General features: G+C 35.3%; 1 protein-coding gene across 1 annotated transcript in view; it reads left to right on the top strand.

Moving 5' to 3' along the window:
* setdb1a (SET domain bifurcated histone lysine methyltransferase 1a) overlaps positions 1-20,216 on the top strand; it is a 222,653-nt gene that overhangs the window by 67,859 nt on the left and 134,578 nt on the right. Inside the window, 6 exon segments of the mRNA XM_051922587.1 lie at positions 6,624-6,688; positions 9,207-9,336; positions 9,521-9,700; positions 9,909-10,113; positions 13,119-13,192; positions 16,995-17,185. Coding sequence (XP_051778547.1) covers positions 6,624-6,688; positions 9,207-9,336; positions 9,521-9,700; positions 9,909-10,113; positions 13,119-13,192; positions 16,995-17,185 — 845 coding nt within the window.

The following is a 20,216-nucleotide window of genomic DNA, read 5'->3' on the forward strand; positions in this document are numbered from 1 at the left end:
TTATAAACGAACGCCATATAAGTTCTTCCTTTTTCCTTGCTTCGCCAAGGAAAGAGCCTTTTTATTAAATCCAAGGGTTCTTCGCTTTTTTTTTTGTTTGTTTATTTATTACGATTGTTATAGTTCTGTTTGTATACGACGTTGTCAGTTCAGCACTCAGGTTGTAATATGACCAAGCCATGCAAGCTTACTGTTAAGAATGCAACGTATAGTTGTACATGAGAAAAGCAATCTTTCCTCAAATCAATGGCAACCTTTTGTAGGTCTATGAACTTATAATAAATAAACGAACCACACGCCGTGGCGCAATTTTAGGGGCTTCGCCTCTAGCGCTGACGCCCGAGGTTCGATCCCCGTATTGGAGTGAAGTGAGTGGGTGGTTACCTACCAGGTAACGCTTATGGTTGGCCAGCAAGTCAGGTAACATCAGCCACGGTGCCTTCAGTTGTGAGAAGCAGATCATAGAATGGATGAAAATAGTTTACTGTCAAATAATGCAAAGAGTACGCGACACCTGGTTCCTCCTTATTCTTGGCTCATCAGGCGTACACACTCATTGCACTCGCTTACGGTAATCGAACGTCGGACGTCAGCGCTAGAGGGGCTTCGCAGCGGTGAAGTATTGCTTTTAAATTTTAATTTAGAAGAAAAGAAAACCTTTTTAAATTAAGTCTTAAAATGAGGTGTAAAGATATTGACAATAAGCTACGCAAACCCACCAAGACATGCAATCGTTTAAATCAAGGCGCAAGTCGAAAAACACCATCCCATAATATTAGTTAACGATTAATACATTTCTATATGTATTGTAAGCATACAATACAACTGATAATATGTTGCGCTTATTTATCTGGTGTACTGACATTTTTGCGCGTTTAACGGCTGAAATCTAACGTGGTTTGTGCCCTTCAGAATGAAAAGAGTTTGCATTTACCTTTTTAATAAAAGGCGAGCTTTTAAGCCTGAGAAATCACCCCGTAAATGCACACGTTTAATTGCACATGTGTTAATATGTATGCTTACACAGTATTAAAAGACACTCAACAAGTACACAGTATTAAAAGACAGTCAACAATTAACGTCATTTACCTTCTTTCCCACGTTTGAGTTGTGCTGTAAATCTCTTCCTCGTTTTCAGTTCACGTGATTACGTAGGAGGCGTAATACGTGATGACGCGATAAGTGACTCCGCCTCCTCCATTAGAGTATATGGACAAAAGACAGGTTCCAGTTATGACCATTACACGTAGAATTTCAAAATGAAACCTGCCTAACTTTTGTAAGTAAGCTGTAAGGAATGAGCCTGCCAAATTTCAGCCTTCTACCTACACGGGAATTTGGAGAATTAGTGATGAGTGAGTCAGTCAAACAGGTTCCAGTTATGACCATTACGCGTAGAATTTCGAAATAAAACCTGCCTAACTTTTGTAAGTAAGCTGTAAGGAATGAGCCTGCCAAATTTCAGACTTCTACCTACATGGGAAGTTGGAGAATTAGTGATGAGTGAGTCAGTCAAACAAGTTCCAGTTATGACCATTACGCGTAGAATTTCGAAATATAACCTGCCTAACTTTTGTAAGTAAGCTGTAAGGAATGAGCCTGCCAAATTTCAGACTTCTACCTATACGGGAAGTTGGACAATTAGTGATGAGTGAGTCAGTCAAACAGGTTCCAGTTATGACCATTACGCGTAGAATTTTGAAATAAAACCTGCCTAACTTTTGTAAGTAAGCTGTAAGGAATGAGCCTGCCAAATTTCAGACTTCTACCTTTACGGGAAGTTGGAGAATTAGTGATGAGTCAGTCAGTCAAACAGGTTCCAGTTATGACCATTACGCATAGAATTTCGAAATAAAACCTGCCTAACTTTTGTAAGTAAGCTGTAAGGAATGAGCCTGCCAAATTTCAGACTTCTACCTACACGGGAAGTTGGAGAATTAGTGATGAGTCAGTCAGTCAGTCAGTCAGTGAGGGCTTTGCCTTTTATTAGTATAGATATATATATATATATGTATGTGTATATATATATATATATATGTGTTTATATATATATGTGTTTATATATATATGTGTGTTTATATATATATATATATATGTGTGTATATACATATATATGTGTTTATATATATATGTGTTTATATATATATGTGTTTATATATATATATATATATATATGTGTATATATATATATATATATATATGTATATATATATATATATATGTGTATATATATATATGTGTATATATATATATGTGTATATGTATATGTATGTATTCACGTTGATATCTTTTGTGCAGCTGCTTCCTGAAACGACATGCTGCACGGTGCTTCGCATACTTAAAAGCTCGAAGGGCACGTATTGATTTTTGACTGAAAAACAAACTCTGTCTCTCTCTATCTCTCTCTTTGTCTGCTCCTGACGGAGGGGGTGTGAGCTGCCGCCTTCAACAGCTTTGTGCCGCGGTGCTTCGCATACTTAAAAGCCAAACAGCCCTATTGATTTATTATTGTTTGCTTTTCTCTCTCTCTCTGACATTATCTGCTCCTGATGCACACTCCTTTGAAGAGGAAGATATGTTTGCATTCTTTTAATTGTGAGACGGAACTGTCGTCTCTGTCTTGTCATGGAGCACAGTTTTAACTTTTGAAAAAGAGACAAATGTTTGTTTGCAGTGTTTGAATAAAGTCTTGTCTCTCTACAACCTCCTGTGTTTCTGTGCAAATCTGTGACCCAAGCATGACAATATAAAAATAACCATATTAACATATGGTTTCTACTTCGCGGATTTTCACCTTTCGCGGGGGGTTTTGGAACACAACCCCCGCGATTGAAGAGGGATTACTGTATATGTATATATATGTGTGTATATATATATATATATATATGTCGCATCAGCACTGCTTGCTAGCCAAGGAGCAAACAAAGTACCACGACAAGCTAAATCCACTAACAGTTTGTCACTGTATTGTTTTTTTACCTTTTTATTTATTCATCTGTTTTTGTTCACTTTTTACATATCTTCTTTGAAAAGACAGATTTCAATAATGACATATTTTTCTTCAATTTGTAGTTTTATAATTCAATATCACTGAAAAGAATTAAATAGAAGTGAAAATGATATAGCCCTTATGCAATGGCACAAAACAAATGTGCAATACGTAATAGAAAAAGAGATTAGGCATTCAGTATTCTGTCAAGTATTTTCTGGAGTTTAGTCAAACATTTTCATCTCTGTGTATTATTAAGAGAACCATAAGTTATATTAGCCTTATAAATTTTTGATACACTTAGCACATTAGTTCCATGTTTTTACACAGCATGCCATAACCATTACATAGTTCTCACTCATCCATGTGAACGGTTTTAGAACGACCCACACTTATTTTTAATAAAACTACTGCAATATGTTGACACAAATAAAAGACTAACCTTATCTACAAGCAGTTCATGCTCTCCTATAAGTACATGTATCTAGTTAGTTGCGGTAATAATAGCATAGAAAGCACAACGTGTTGAGCGTGCGGTCGTCCAGGCGAGAGCACACCTTCATGCAGAGTACACCAGCCACTGAGAAAGCACGCTCTGCCTTCACTGAAGTAGGCAGCACAGTCATCAGATGCTGACACACTTGTTCTAAACAACGCCCGCGCTTGCCGTTGCTCTGAAACACCGCCATTTCAGCTTTTACTGATGCATCCAGTTTCTTGTCATCATTCTGTGATGGTAAGTTTCTTGGCACAGATAATGCAGATGCAACAGACTGACGCATTGCAATTTCAAGTTGCTGTTCAAAGCTGTTGTCTGATGAAGTGCAAGCTGCAGCAATGGCGCCACCTTAATTATCTATATTACTAAACGACAGTTGTATAATTATATGCACGGACGCACCAAGGCGCATGTGCACAGTGCCTCAGCGCCCCAGAGTCAAACCCAGCGGCTTCCCAGAGTCAGTAGGTGGCGCCCAAACAACACAACCTGTAAACTAAACTTGCTCTAATCCACTGTGCCAGCAGTCAGTGTGGCATATTTGAATCACATAACGATAATTCAGTATTAAAAGTAAGTTGAATTATGATTCCTAACAGTAAACGACTTCTACCTAACGACACAGCCACAGAACAACAAAGACGAGACCTCATGGATAAAAACAATAAACGGAGGCTCCTACAACGCGCTTCAGAAACACCAGAAGCAAAGAAATCGCGGCTCCACAATGAAAGAGCTCAACAAACTGAAATACAAAAACGAGCCCGTATGGATAAACACAATGAACGAAGGCGTCCACAACGTGCTTCTGAAACAGCAGAGGCAAAGGAGTCACGGCTCCAAAAAAAAAGAGCTCAACGATTAGTAATACAAAAACAAGCCTGTATGGCTACGACCTGTAAACTAAACCTGAGGTAAAGCGTGCACGCCAGGTTATACATTATATATGCACAGATGCCAGAGACAACAGGCAAGTCGTACACACTTCCACCGCTGCCAAAAGCGAGACTGCATGGATAAAAACAATAAATGAAGGCACCTACAACGCGCTTCTGAAACACCAGAACCTGATGAGTCACAGCTCCAAAAAGAAACCGCTTTAGTACAAATATGTTTATTTAATTAGATGAAAACTTTACCAGGACGCTCCCACCCTCCATCACTTTTCATTCCTCCACAGATCGGAGAGGAATAGAAACTGATTGCCATTCTTGCATTTGCGATTCTTTAGAGAATCGGGGGTTTACTGGTTTTCAACTATAACTCTGCTATTTCTTGATCGATTTTTACACTTTTACATGCTACAGTATATATGCGAGCTTGGCCGTTCCCATTTTCCCGGGAATTACAGCAGTTTCATTCCCGGGAATGAAAAATGTCTGGGAATGTATTCCCTAGTTCTCACAAGGTCTGAAATATTATTTATTTGTATTTCTTTGAATACCAATTTGAATATACAAATCAATAAAGTATTTATAAATGCCTATACTTAGTGTTAAGACTCATTTCCAGTTATTAAAAAGTTTATTTATTTTTATTGAATGATAAATAATGATAAGGGGGCATAAGTGTTGTTTATTCACTCAGGTACCCTTTATCCTATGCCAGTTTTTGTCTGAAGACATGAAAATATTATATGTCAAACATCAGCAATAAGAGAGGAAATTAGCAAGAGCATAAAATACTTTTTGACAGCTGAATGCATATAATACCACCATTAGAAGAAGAACATAAATAAACATTCTAGATACAGTGCCCTCCATAATGTTTGAGACAAAGACACATTTTGCCTTATTTACTGCTCTGCTCCACAGTTTAAAATTACAAGTCAAACAATTCCAATATGATTAAAGTACACATTGCAGACTTTAATTTAAGGGTATATGCTTACATTTCAGTCAGGGCACCATAATGTTTGGGACATAGCAATGGTACGTATATTAAAGCAGTCACGTTTAGTACTTTGTTGCATATCCACTGCATGCAATGACTACTTAAAGTCTGCAGTTAACAGACATCACCGGAAGCTGAGTAACTTTCCTAGTGATGCTCTTCTAAGCCTCTAATGCAGCCATCTTCAATTTCTGCTTGTTTTCAGGAGCTTGTCCCCTTAAGGATTCTCTTTAGCATACGGATGGCATATATCAGTTGGATTTAAATTAGGTGATTGGCTTGGCTTTTCCTGCGTTGCCTTAGCTTTATGTTTGGAATCATTATCTTATGGTAGGGCATAGTACCATCCAATGAGTTTGGAGGCATTTACTGGAACTTGACCAGATAAGATGTTACTGTACACCTCAGAATTCCTTGTGCAACTGCTGTCAGCAGTTACATCATCATTGAACGTAACTATGCCAGTATCTGTGGTAGCCAAACATGCCCAAGCCATAACACTCCCACCACCATATTTAACAGATGAGTTGGTGTGCTTTGGATCTAGAACCATTACTTTTCGTCTCCACATATTGCTCTTGTCATCAATCTAATACAGGTTATTCTTTGTTTTTTCTGTCCGCAAGACCAAATTCCAGAATTCTATAGGCTCTTTTAAGTACTTATTTGCAAACTGTAATCTGGCTATCCTGTTCTTGTGGCTCCCTAGTGGATTGCATTCTGCAGTGTCACCACTGTATTTCTATTCTTGATGTCTTCTGCAGATAGACATCTTCCTCTTGAACACTGTTTCTGGTCTGTTGGGCAGACATTTAGGGCTTTCACTTTACCAAAGTGGGGATTCTTCGGTCTTTGGCAGTAGAGGTCTTCCTTGGTCTACCAGTCCCATTAAATAAACTGAATTACATTGACTGACTGTTAACACATATTTAAGTTCCATAACTTTTAGAGTTAGTGTCACTGTCGAACTGTTTTAGTAAAAGTATATTTTATTCAGCTATTATGTTTCTTTTCTATTAAATAGTTTGTGAGAATTTTTGTTTTGTTTTTGTTTTTTTTTTCTTGCTTGTTTACATTTTAGTCTTAGTTATTTAAAAATGTCAAGCTTATTATTTTGTTCTAGACAGATTCAGGAAAAACAACAAAAAAGTGGTCACTGCTTAGTACAGAAATGCTATGCCTTTATTTCCATGTTTTTTGAGCATTTTCAATATTTTAAAAATAACTTTTTTGTCTATACAGTCACACCTGCTACTAAACCACCTCCGACAACCACAGCAAAAATTGCTACAAAGGATTCATCACTGGTAAGCACATCATAGCTTCCCGATCTATTAAGCTTTAAGTGAAGTATTTTAATTCAAAGAAGCAAAATAGGGAGACTGGCCATTTTTAATTGATGCTTTTATGATGACATATCTCTTTAGGTATACTTGTGTTTACCCATCTTTTTTTCTGTTTTATACTCTCCTCAAAACCTCAATATAATCATCAGTAAGATTCCTGTTTACCCTCTGGAATTCAGCCCAGTAACGAAAGACCCTATGTTCATACTGTATATAGCCACTGCTGATTATGCTGGCTGCCTAGCATAAAAAAGTGTTGTGTTTTTCCAGTATTAAGCACAAATTTGGAATTGACAATCTTGTCACTGTCTGTCACTCCATCAGGCAGTGATTTCAGAATGAGCTTAGAATTCCACAGCATGATATAAAGGTGTTAAGCACAAAAGATGATCTCAAAGGAGTTTGGTGTACTGTTGATAACAAAGTCCGATAAATTAATCAAGACACTTGAAGTCCAACTTATATCCTTGAGTGCCGAACTAATTTATTTTGAGGACAGGAACCACAGAATTAGGAAACATATGAGACAATTTCGAGAGTGGAAACACCACTGAATTTATGAAAAAGGTATTTCCTGTCATATTGTAGTTGAGAGATGTCAAAAATTGATTCTACCTATCTGTTATATTTAACACACCAACCTGATCCAGATGAGGTCACTGTGATTGCATATCCTTACAAAAGTTGGAACTACACCACCAAATGTTTACCCTTCATTAATTTTGGAGCTGGTTACCTTCCCCTGTCAACTGGTCATCCCGGTTCTCCATAGCACTCAGATTGTCATGTCCTAAAATAGGAGTGTGTTATAAATTGTTTGAGCCAGTATACCAGATGAAATATCTGTTCCAGAATGATTTCCGTAAACACTGTTTTACTGGTGTGCTAAAATTTAAGTGGAAAAGTTTCAAACACCTTTAAACATAAGAAATTAGAAATGATTGCAAAAGGTAAGGGGAAATATGATTTTGTGCCGATTTATTTTTGCCTCAAAAGTAATGTCTTTGTGAAAGGATTTGTAAGCGAACAGTATCTAAAAATTGAGCAAGTACCTTTAAAAATATTACTCCGTGTACTCATGGTTAACTTCAATGGTAAGCTGATGTAAGCATAATATTTGCCTTGTGTTGTGTTTGCTTGGCAGTAGTAGTTTATGAGTAAGTTAGTGAGACAAAAACCTGTACTTTTATTTGTTCAAGAGAGGCAAATACCTGCTATTGAATCTTTTTTGAGCAGCAGAGCATTAACAAGCATTTTGAGGGATAAGAGGCACAAGTGTACATACTTAATCAGTAGTACATTTATTATTTATTAAAAAATACATTGCCAGTCTCAAAAGTAATTTGAGTTTTGACTGTAGTGCCTAATACTATCTTATAGCCATTTCTGCTGATCAGAGATTAAAATTTTTTGCCTCGTATTTAAAACCATTGATTTCTTCTGTACTTGGAACTTTCCAAGTGGTTGAGAATCATCTTGTCTAATGTGAAGACTGGTACTTTCATTTTTGACAGTAAGGCTCTTTGAATTTGGGCAGCATCATCTCTTTTCTGATCCAGGCATGCCAAATTATCGTAGTGCTTGTTGATATGCTTAAAGGTGATGTGTCCAGGTTAGCTTGCTATGCTTGTGTCCTATTATTGTTTATTCTTTAGTTTGTGAGATATCCTGCCTTTTCCTTGTTACTGAGTGTAATGAGAGTGATGGCTCTGTGCCTAGTCCTGTGTACAGCATTGTTTAGCATAACATTCAGTGTGGAATCATGACTACTCATTTTCATGCTCCACCCCATGTTGAAATACTCTTAAAAACTTTTTTTTTCTTGAAACTGTATTAATCAACAAACTCAATTTAAATGTGTGTATTCATCTCGCTCCTTGCAGTTAAGCTATGGGTGTTGCCACTCATCTCTGCTGTTATCCTTGCTCTTTAATTACCCTTGGTATTGTTATCTACATTTTCTTGAATTACTTTATCTCTGTTTTGCAATCTGTGTTTGTCTTTAATTATGTTTGTTGATCAATTTTTCACTACACATCTTTCACCTTCTGAACCCCACAGGGAACCTTATGGTCTCTTTTGGCATGATGCTGCCTGATTTTCTTGCTGGAATCCCTCCTTTACTCTCTGATAGTTTATTAAAAATTGGTCATTTTAACTAGTGGCAGTCTGCCATGTGCCTGGTTGGAAGCTAGATTGGCTGATGGTTGGTGTCAGGATGTTTGTTTAGTTCTATGACATCGTGTTGTGTGTCCACTCTTTTTTTTTTTTTTTTTTTTAAGCTTTCTGTGTGGGCCGTAAACTGCTGGTGGCAAGGTATTCTGTTTTATAGTTTTGACTGGCTGAAATAGTTATTTTTATTGTACTTGTTTGGTTTAATACATATTCAATAACACAAAGAAACAGAGAGTGTTAGCTTGCTAGTATTTATTTTCTCTTCATTGTCATTCATTCATTTCTTCTTTTTTGTTTTGCTCAGTTTAAAGATACCGTGGCTGCTTTAAAAAAATCTGCCCAGGATGTGCAAAAACTTGTTGATGCTACTACCAAAAAAACCCCAGAACCTCCTTCTACCTCCCTGCTGAGGGGAACAACAACAAACAGAGGTGGTGGGTATTTAAAAAGTACTTGCCTTGTATACATTTAGAAGTCTTTTTTTCTTATTTTGTTTACTTTTTTTATTTTATTTTTTAGATTTCTTGGAATATTGTACTTTTGTCTTGCAGTGTTAGTCTTAATTGTGCCATAAGGCTTCCCCATGTGATATCTTCTGTCTGCTTTTTATTTTATAAGGCTTAACAACTGTGACTCCCTCAACTCCAACAACAGTTGTAGTGTCTCGTGGACCTCCAATGCAACAGCCAGATAAGAACTCTAACCCAGAAGGAGAGTTGGTACTCGGCATGAGAATTTTGGGCAAGAAGAGAACAAAGACATGGCATAAAGGAACACTAATTGCCATCAATCCTGTCAGTAAGTTTGGGTTGTAACTGTAGGAAATGTTTTGCTCATGCAATCCCTGGGTACTGTGTGTCTTATTTAAGACAGACATTTGTGTCACCTTTTTAATACTAGGTCAGTGTGGTTACATTAAATGTATCTGTAGTGAGTGTGTATGTGTGTGGTCTGAAATTAAAAAAAAAAAAAAAAGCTAAAATTGTTTTATTTTTTTATTACCAAGGTACTGGAAGCTTCAAATATAAAGTGAAATTTGACAACAAGGGAAAAAGTTTGCTTTCTGGAAATCACGTGGCTTTTGATTACCACCCTACATTGGACAAGCTGCATGTAGGTGCCCGTGTTGTGGCCAAGTATAAAGATGGGAACCAAGTATGGCTGTATGCTGGTGTTGTTGCTGAAATGCCCAACAGCAAGAACAGAATGAGGTAATTGTTGATATAATTTGGAATTGATTCAGTGCCTAAATTTCTGTATATTTGGTAAATTATTTTGAAGTTTAAAATTAAAATATGCAGTTTTGTCAATCATTGGTATTTGTCCAAAAATATTGTTTAAAAGAACCATGCAGAGAATCTGCCCAAGGTTTATTACATATTTGAACATTTTTTTTTGTTTATATACACGTATATGTGTGTGTGTGTGTATATATATATATATATATATATATATATATATATATATATATATATACTATATACTAGGGGGCTTTGCCCCCTGCTCGCTTTATTCGCCAACCCCGGGGTTTGTTTTTCCGGAAATACAATTTAAAGGGATTGTTTTTATTGGAATTGTTACATATGTATTATGTTCACTTTTACTTTAAAACTTCTGTAAAAATAATATTTGGAATTAACTTTTCTGATATCATTTTTTTGGTCTTCCACTGTTAAATTTTCATCTGCTGTTATCTCTTTCTTTACCTCTGATTCGTCTATTTCTTCTGTAAGTCCAAATTGCTGAATCATTAAATCTTCTTTGATGATCGAAAGAGCCGTTTGTTCATTCAACTTTTTGGATAATGTTCCTTTGAACGTTTGCCTTAATCGTTAAGCATCAACTTCACCCGTCATAATTAAGTACATGAAGAATAATAATGAATAATAATTCATTACATTTAAATAGCGGTTTTCTCAGTAGTCAAAGCGCTATCCACACAGGGAGGAACCGGGAAGCGAACCCACAATCTTCCACAGTCTCCTTACTGCAAAGCAGCAGCACTACCACTGCGCCACCTGTGAGGAGTGTCTTAATTTGTCAGGCATCATTACAGAAGCGGCATCAGACATCATTTCAAACATATAGTCGTCCGATTTACATAACCCAGCTGCTCGTGCCGCTTCTTCAAAGGTACCATACGTAGTTTCATCTATAGTTAGAACATCTTTGTATGACATTGCTCCTTTCGATTCACGTAACAACAATATTTAATCAAGCAACACTTTTGTAATTTTTCTTGAATGCCACACTCTTTTTTTGTTCCTGCCTTGTGTAATGTTGAGGAATTTCCGCATACATATATGCTTTTGCATTTATGTCTGTTTTAGTAACACTAGAACTACCAGAGCCTACAAAAAAACTTGTAAATCCAGCCCACCTTAAATCCCGTCACACCTCTCTGTCAGCCTCTTTTGTCTTGTAAATGTGTCCATAAGCCCAAGCAGCAAGCAGCCTGCTATACCATCCCCTCACCGCTGCAGAACGGGCAAGAAGTTCTCCCAGTTCCTGCCTTGATTGATTATCTGGGAGTGAGCTACCCAGAATTGTAAGGGGAAATAATTTCATGTTTGTTTTGTGTCTACAACAATCTATGTAAACACATTGTTAAAACAGAAACATTTTTCATGTTTTAGTAATAAATGACAAAATGTAGACATGAACTGTATATAGTGTGAAGGCTGATGGCCAAATATCAAATAAACACTTTCACGAAAGATGCAAGTATAATACGACAGTTTCTGTACTGCAGAGGTAAGATCTGCTGACTTATAATCCGGAGGTCGTGAGTTTGAAACCAGCTCCCCAGCAAATTTACCATTTTGAGTAGTGAGCTGCTCTTATTGTTAATATTATGCAGTATAAAAACATACATTTGATTTGTTGCCGGAAATGCCAACCTGGCCAACTCTATTTAATTTCAAAAGCAACAGGCACGTGGTGGTGATCAAGCATAAACAATGCTGACAGTCACCTCCAGTTGGCCCTCTGATGGTCATTCCGAGTGTCAACTGGATGATAACATGCATATAAGACCGCAAGATCACCTCCCACCCTACCCAGAAGGGGGTGGGTTAGTGTTGATTTCACCCTACAGTATTTTAAGTCGACCAATGAGAAACATGTACCAAGTTTCATGAAAATTGCTCCAGCCGTTTGGAAGTGATGCTGGAACATACATACACACACACACACACACAAACATTGACTATATATCTGAGAGAGAGAGACTAAGTCTGCAGTTTAATTGTGATAGCAAAAGTGCATACTGCACATCACAGAATCAATCAGAAACCAAGAAGCTCATGTCAGTTTCAAAGTTGAAGTGAAGAGGTGGAGAACAAGTTGGATGACTTAATTTTTGTGAGTACCACTCCATTCATGCAGTGACTCATTAGACGACTACTATCAAAAAATTATTTCAACCCCTGAATACACTGTCTCATGTCCCCCCAGCCATTGTAACATAAATGTACATTTTTGATGAAACAATCTTAAGGAAACTTTAAATGTCAAGCTCAAAATCTTTGTTGTTTTAAATTGTAGTATGTGTTATTTCGTCCTATGAGTTTGCCTGTCTTTTCTAGTTTAATTTGATACCATTAGATCATCATATTTTGGAGGTTATCGATTCAACAAGAGCCTCCATGCAGTTTTTCAGATAGAAAGTAAATTGTCAAATTTTTCAACCCTAATAAAACGTACATCTTAGTCAACTAGGCAAAGTATAAAATGTAGTGCAAAAAATCTGATTACGTAATGTGTATGCTGCATTGTTCACAAGAAGCATGTTTTACCAGTTAAAGATGTCCTCAGTGCTTGTCTCCGACTATTAACACCTTCAGATTTAACACTATGGCATCATATTTTATAGAAGTAAATTTTGTTCTCAAAAATTCTCACTTTTATTCTAATTGTATAGATTTAATAACAGTCACTTTTTATATTAGCTTCTAGTTCATATACTAGCTTGCATGTGCTATATTTTTGGTTTCCAAAGTGTTGCTTTTGTAGACTTACTTCAAATGCAAGTCTTTTTTTTCCTTTCTAACTTCAATGTTTTTGTATTTCATCTTTCATTCTGTTACGTGTATAATAATTTAGACTGAACTTGAACTTGAATGTTTACATCTTGCCAGTAAAGTTTGTAGTTTACTGTTATTAGTATCTCTTAAAAAATCAAATGTTAATTATTTATCATTTATATATTTTTCAGGTTTCTTATTTTTTTTGATGATGGATATGCTTCATATGTTAGTCTTCCGGAACTATACCCTATCTGCAGACCATGTAAGTTTTACATTTCAGAGAAAGGTGATTTAATATTTGAAAATTAATGTTGACATGGTGTTTATTTATGTTTAATGTATAACAGTCCAGTTAAGTGTCCTAATTATTAAAATTAAATTAACAAAATGTTAAGCTCTTTCAATTACATTTTGCAGCATTTATGTGTCATCTTGTTTAACGGAGAAAGAATTGAAAATATTAATAGGCTTCGATAGGCTTTAGGATTTACTACGGAATGTATTGATTTAAACTAAAAATAGTTCATAAAACAAGTGCATGGCAGTGTTCAGTAGGTGTTTTATTTTTTGAGTTTGGATGAGGATATAGCGGGTTGGACGATGGATGAGCAGTACATTTTATTTTGTTTATGTCTTTATATTATTGTTGTGCCCCAGTTGTCTTTGTCCGAAAACACTAAGAACTACAGAGGTACACGGAGGTTTACCAGTACTCTTCAAGTTAAAGTAAAAATTGTATAGAAGGAAAGCTGAGATACTTAAAATAATTAACATTTTATTTGTTGAGGTGCCATGTCCATCCACCATATATACACTATTTCAGCCAATTCTCAGTTTATCGTGAAATTAAAGTTATGGTCTTTACCAAAATGAGACACTGTCATATTACATGACCTTCTCAGTGATTTTCAGTTGTAAACTTTATTTGCATAGAAGTCGGTTTTAAATAGAATGCATTTACAAAGACAAATATAATTTACAGCTTTTAATTGTTTTCCATTTAATGTTTATTAATGTTGATGTGTTTTTCTGGGAATCTAAGGAGTTGTTTTGTCAGTATTCCTATATAGTAGTTATGATATTATTCTATATGTTTCCTTGGCATAGACATAGTTCTGTTTCTGTATTAGACAATGGTGGTAGACTTAAAAAATGTAAGTATGTTAAATAGAACTTTATAACCAGTGAGGTACAAAATTTAAAAGAAAAGTTTGTGCCCATATATATCCTAAAGGGAAGTATTTTTTTAGGCAAGGAAGTACAAGGTAAAACATTTTACACAGCAGGATTGTTGCAATTGGTCATCTCCTTAGATAGTGAAATATATTCTGACACCAGCATGCAAGTGGTGTGTTTAAGCAGATCTTCAAAATACTGCAGCACCGTTTTGACTTTGAATAAGACCTTTTTTTTTTTTTTTAAGGACAAGTTCTTTATTTTTTGTGTTTTTTAAGTTATTTCTTCACAATCATGGTATGCATAAATTTACCACATGAAACCATATAAAAAAATAAAAGCCCGCTCTTGCATTTTATAATGGACCCAAATAGGTACTGGAGTCCCTTTGTAAAGAAAGGCTTTAAAAGTTATTGGATATATCCACTTTGAAGCAGCAAAACATGCCTCCTTCGTTCCTGAGGCATGCTTATGATAGCAAAAGTAAACTGAAAGTAATACATTTTATCAGAGATTCTTGAATTGATTACACTGCTTTGTATTTTTGAACCTTAGATATTTGAAAGAGTCGTCCATCCATGGCCCACAATTTCTTAACAAGGGTAGATGGATTGTGTCCTCCATGTAGTTTTGAGCGCTGATAGTTGCATATTGTAATGTGGAGTGTTAGGGTGCATTCTCGTATACAAAAACAGCTTTGAGGAATAGGGTGTTGGGATTGGCAGGTGGTTCAGAGCCCAAGATGTCTGCGTGCAACCACATTAATTTCTGGTACTAGAATTAGCATAATGCTGGTATAAGCCAGGTTTAAAAATTTGGCAGTTTGGTGGTTTTTTTAGTACTGCTATACTGTGCAACACTAAAAGTGGTCTAAATATCTGTGAGTTTGGCCTGCAATGGTCTTGCTCCCTAACCAGGTGCTGTTCCTGCCTTCGCCCTATGATTTCCTCTAATAGGCTCCCACTGACCATGCTCTGGACAGCATTTGGCTGTATTTTTGCAGCACTCAATTAACATTTAGATGCCTTTATTCCAGCTGAAATCCCATCAGTCTTACACAACATGTCTTAATACTTCAAGGAGCGCGATGTAATTTTGGTGCTGCAGGTGGGACTGAACTGTTTGAACAGCCAGGATGAAAGATTTACAACACACAACCAAGTGGGTTACACATATAACAGGTTATAAGCACTCCTCTAGGCTATAAAAACTTTATTGAAAAAAAATGACCCATCTTATCATTATCATGATCGAGGTGCTTACAACATTCAGTCATTTTCATTATCATATTATTCCCCAGCCCCAGAAGTACCCAATGGAGATTTAAAATCTCTATTGAAATCTCATGGTAAATTGTTGGCTTTTTATGCATTAATTTCTGGGAAATGTATAGTATCAGAAAATTACTGAATCATTATAGTGAATAAGTAGCCAATGAGAATGTTTTTAGTGTAACATAAATACTGAGTACCTGCTTGTTCCCTTAGAAGTTCTACTCATGAAAATTGGACCAGTTTAGAATTACAAATCAATGTAACAATGTGTCATTGGGATTTTGGAATAAAATTGTTGCAATTACAGTACATATTCTTGTATATTAATTTTGTAAATAAGTGATTTTTTACTTCAAGCAAGCAGCAGGAGAAGTGAGTTGTTGTACAAGAGGTGTGACTTGTGTGTGCATCTGCTCTGTCTGACTTAGTTGTATTATGGATCTGCTTTGCTGTCAGGCTGTTGTATGAGTAAAAAAGGAAATTACGCAAAATATAGACATTAAAGTAACCCCTCTAAAGGTACATTTGAAACGGTAAACTAATCTGCAACTGAAGTTGAACATATTGTTTCTATGTTTTAATATAGAACAGTTTGAAAATGTATTGCTTTTCAATGTGAGATTTTGAAAATTAAAAAAAAATATATAGCACCATCTTTTTGAGAAATTTTATTATTTTATTATTATTAATAATTTTATTAAAATCAAATAGCATTCCATACAAATAACTCAAGTTTTATAAAAAAAAAAAGGGTTTGAAACAAATCAACCCCCATCCATGAGAAAGATAGCTAGGCCAGCAGAGTAAAATAGAATAGAAAATATGAAAATAGAATTTTATGTTTTTTTGAAGCAGTGTGCCAAATTTCAACAAAATTGTTCTACTGGAAGGCAAATTGTTTCATGTGACCAGATAGACATACCATGGTCGTTGGTGCCTTTAACATTATATGCGAACACACCTAACAAAATTCTATACTTCCCATCCACTGGTGTCTACAAATGAACCAAAAGCAAAGTCGCATTAAATTAATTTTCTCTGAAGTACCATACAGATGATATGTTAAGAGAATGTACCTTCAACATATTATAATGTAATTAAGAACAAAATCGGCAGGACATTTCTGGATTTAAAGAAAAATGTAGTATTCTAAGTACTGTATATATACATTAATTCACAGAAAATAAAAAGACACCATACTAAAACATTAATTTATCACCAGAATACACAAGTTTGAATTTACATAAGCTTTTAAAATTCTATCCTTCATAAACACTGTATAACAGTTTATAAAGCACAAACACAAAAGATACAACAATAAATAAAATCACAGTAAGCATCAAATTTCATAACCTAGAGAAAAGTCATATCAATAGCAAGAGTTACAAAACTGTAGTGTTTTTCTTGTGTATATGGTAAGTTGTTTGTTTATGAATGAACTTAGTCTTCAAAAATCTGATTTGGTTTCCAGTAAAATTGAAGATCCCTTCATAAAAATGTGCTTTTTTTGGTGTAAGTTGATCTTTAACTTCAAATACAAAAAAGTAAAACATGGTATTCTTTAGGTTAGCAAAAAAAAATATTTATTTATTTATTTTTTTTAATTTTTTTTAGTGAAGAAGACTTGGGAAGACATTGAAGATGCCTCCTGTCGTGACTTTATTGAGGAATACATTACTGCTTATCCTAACCGTCCAATGGTGCTCCTGAAAGCTGGCCAGTTAATCAAGACAGAGTGGGAAGGTACCTGGTGGAAATCCCGTGTGGAAGAAGTTGATGGCAGCCTAGTGAAAATCCTCTTCCTGGTGAGGCATGCCTCTTTTTGTGTTATATATGAATGAGCTTTGTGGGTGAAAGATCCATTGATCCTTTTCTTAATTGGCAATTTATTAATATACATCTTGTTAAAATTGTTTTTGGATCCTGTAGTTAAAGAAAAATAGGCCACAAGGAAAACTGAATGTTTTAGGCTTATCCAACCTCACAAATCAATGGCATTTTCTTTAATCAATAAAATAAGACTTCAGTAATTTATATGAAAAAAGATACCAGTTGGCTTTGTATATTTTATCTGTAAATGACCTGTCAAAAATAGTTGTTTTAAGCTTGCATTGATCAGGAAGTTATGGTATTTAACAAAGACCAGTTCATGGTTTGGATGACACAGAGATTAAATAGAAACAAGAATGAACATTATTTCTGTAAAAGCTGACACCCACTGTGTATTTGTTTGCTACAAAAATGTGGAAATGGTATTTTGGAGATAGCTTCTTGTGGATGTCAATGCAGTATAAAACATCTTTCCAATCCAAGGTGAAACACAAGTGTAAATGCAAAACTTCTTTTACTATTTTTTGCTTTGCTACAGTGGATGCCAGCCTATTTTTATTTAACCATTTGAGTAAAACTGTAGCCATTCACTGTTAATCATTAGATATGACACATTACAGATATTATATTTTGTGCTACTTTTTCAGGATTGTGTTTAATGTGTATTCTGTAGTATGTTTGTAGTCATGCCATTTTAGTACTCCTTAGAGCTAAAACTTAGCTGAAAAGATGTCCTTGTTTGTGAAAAAAAATACAAAAGATTTTCAGTAAAACGCTTTATGTTGAAAATTCTTTTTTGAAAGCATTGTATTTCAAGTCATGTTTATTATCATGTGTACTTAATTAAATTAAATTGTTATTTGTGTGTCTTCTCAGAATAGTTGACAAAAATAGAAAGACATATAACTAAATAAATAAAAATTTATTCATGACATAAATGATTCCATGTAAAATTTTGCAACCCCTGCCCCATAGGCCAAATTAGATTTTTTTTTTGTTCACATTTGAAATAAAAAATAGTAAATACAATTTTTAAGCAAACAATGGCATTATTACAGATCTGTTAATGTGCAGTTATGATCTATTTGATAATTTTTATATTTTTTCAGTTTACGAGTGGCAGTTACAAATGTTTAGACACCCTTTCAGTTGTAAGTTTTCAGAACTTATTAGGTCATATGTGTGATCTAGCTTTGCTCATTAAGTATTAGTCTGGTCAAGAATTGTCATTACGAATTGTCAGCTGATGACAGTTCTACAGCCTAATACATTTTTGACTCCTCAAACATTGCACAACACTCAACAACTAAGCAACTGTCGGAGGAGTTGAAAATCAAACTAACTGGTGCTTACAAAGCAGGGGAAAGCTATAAAAAGATATCAAAGTATGTCAAGCTAGCAATTTACACATTCTTAAATGATGTTAAGAAAAGGCAATTAACAAGAATTGTGATGGTCAAGAAAAGATCTGGAACAGCAAGGAAAGTGATATATAAGACAGTGTGTATACTGCGCAGGAAGGCAAAGCAAAATACTCATATGACTTCAAGAAACCTGTCAGCAGCTTAAACTGCTTTACCATACAGTGTTACTTATGTGGACAGGCCTTCATGGAAGAGCTATCAGAAGGAAACATTACCTGTGACCTCATCACAAAAAATAATGTCCTTAATTACACAAAACAACATCTGCATAAGACATGCATTTTGGAAACTAGTGCTTTGGACAGCAATCTTCTTTAGCCGCAACCACAAAAGGTTTGTTTGGAGATAAAAACAGCAACATTTAAAGAAAAGAAGACCTTGCCAACTGTTAAGTATGGTGGTTTACCTATTATGCTTTGGAGTTGTGTAACAGCTAATTACACAGGAAACAATGTGTGAGTACAGGGAAGAATGGATTCCACTGAATATCAACCCACCTGTAAGGAGAATGTCACACAGTCAGTCAAGATACTAAAGCGGAAAAAAGGATGGCTTCTACAACAAGACAACAATCCAAAACATAGTCTTAGTAGTATGAATTACCTCAAACGAAGAACAAAGTGAAATTGTTGGAATGAAAATCTGTGGGTAGATCTTAAATGTGCAGCATATGCAAGGCAGCGCAAGAATTTGTTACATCTGGAAGTGATCTCCAAGAACATTAAACACTACTAGCTGACTACAAAAATGTATACAAGTTATGATTTTGGCCAACACGGGTGTTACAAAGTATTGACTTAGTAGTGTGCCGAAACTTTGCAGATGCCCCATTTATTCTCTTATTCTTTTTACACTTTTTTAGTTTATCATATAAATCATAACTTCACAAAAATATTTTCAGAAAAATGCCATTGTTTTAGTTTGTTTCAGATGTCAACAAAACATAATTTGGCCCTTTGAAAGCCATACATTTGCATGTAAATGTATATGCAGTATTTGCTCTTATGATTGACTGTTCAGCAACCTTTAGTTTTAGTTATGGATGAGAAGCTATGGTATTTAATGTGTGCTGCTTAGGTCTTATGTTTTTGGGAAGCAGTTATTTTTAATGTCAGTTTTAATGCACTTTACAACAGTTTTAAAACCACGATTTTAAAGTTTTTTTTTTTGTAAAAGTAGTACAGTAATCCCTCCTCCATCACGGGGGTTGCGTTCCAGAGCCACCCGCGAAATAAGAAAATCCGCGAAGTAGAAACCATATGTTTATATGGTTATTTTTATATTGTCATGCTTGGGTCACAGATTTGCACAGAAACACAGGAGGTTGTAGAGAGACAGGAACGTTATTCAAACACTGCAAACAAACATTTGTCTCTTTTTCAAAAGTTTAAACTGTGCTCCATGACAAGACAGAGACGACAGTTCCGTCTCACAATTAAAAGAATGCAAACATATCTTCCTCTTCAAAGGAGTGCGCGTCAGGAGCAGATCATGTCAGAGAGATAGAGAAAAGCAAACAAATCAATAGGGCTGTTTGGCTTTTAAGTATGTGAAGCACCGTGGCACAAAGCTGTTGAAGGCG

Source organism: Erpetoichthys calabaricus, chromosome 2, assembly GCF_900747795.2.
Source record: "Erpetoichthys calabaricus chromosome 2, fErpCal1.3, whole genome shotgun sequence".
In the NCBI taxonomy this organism is placed as follows: domain Eukaryota; kingdom Metazoa; phylum Chordata; class Cladistia; order Polypteriformes; family Polypteridae; genus Erpetoichthys; species Erpetoichthys calabaricus.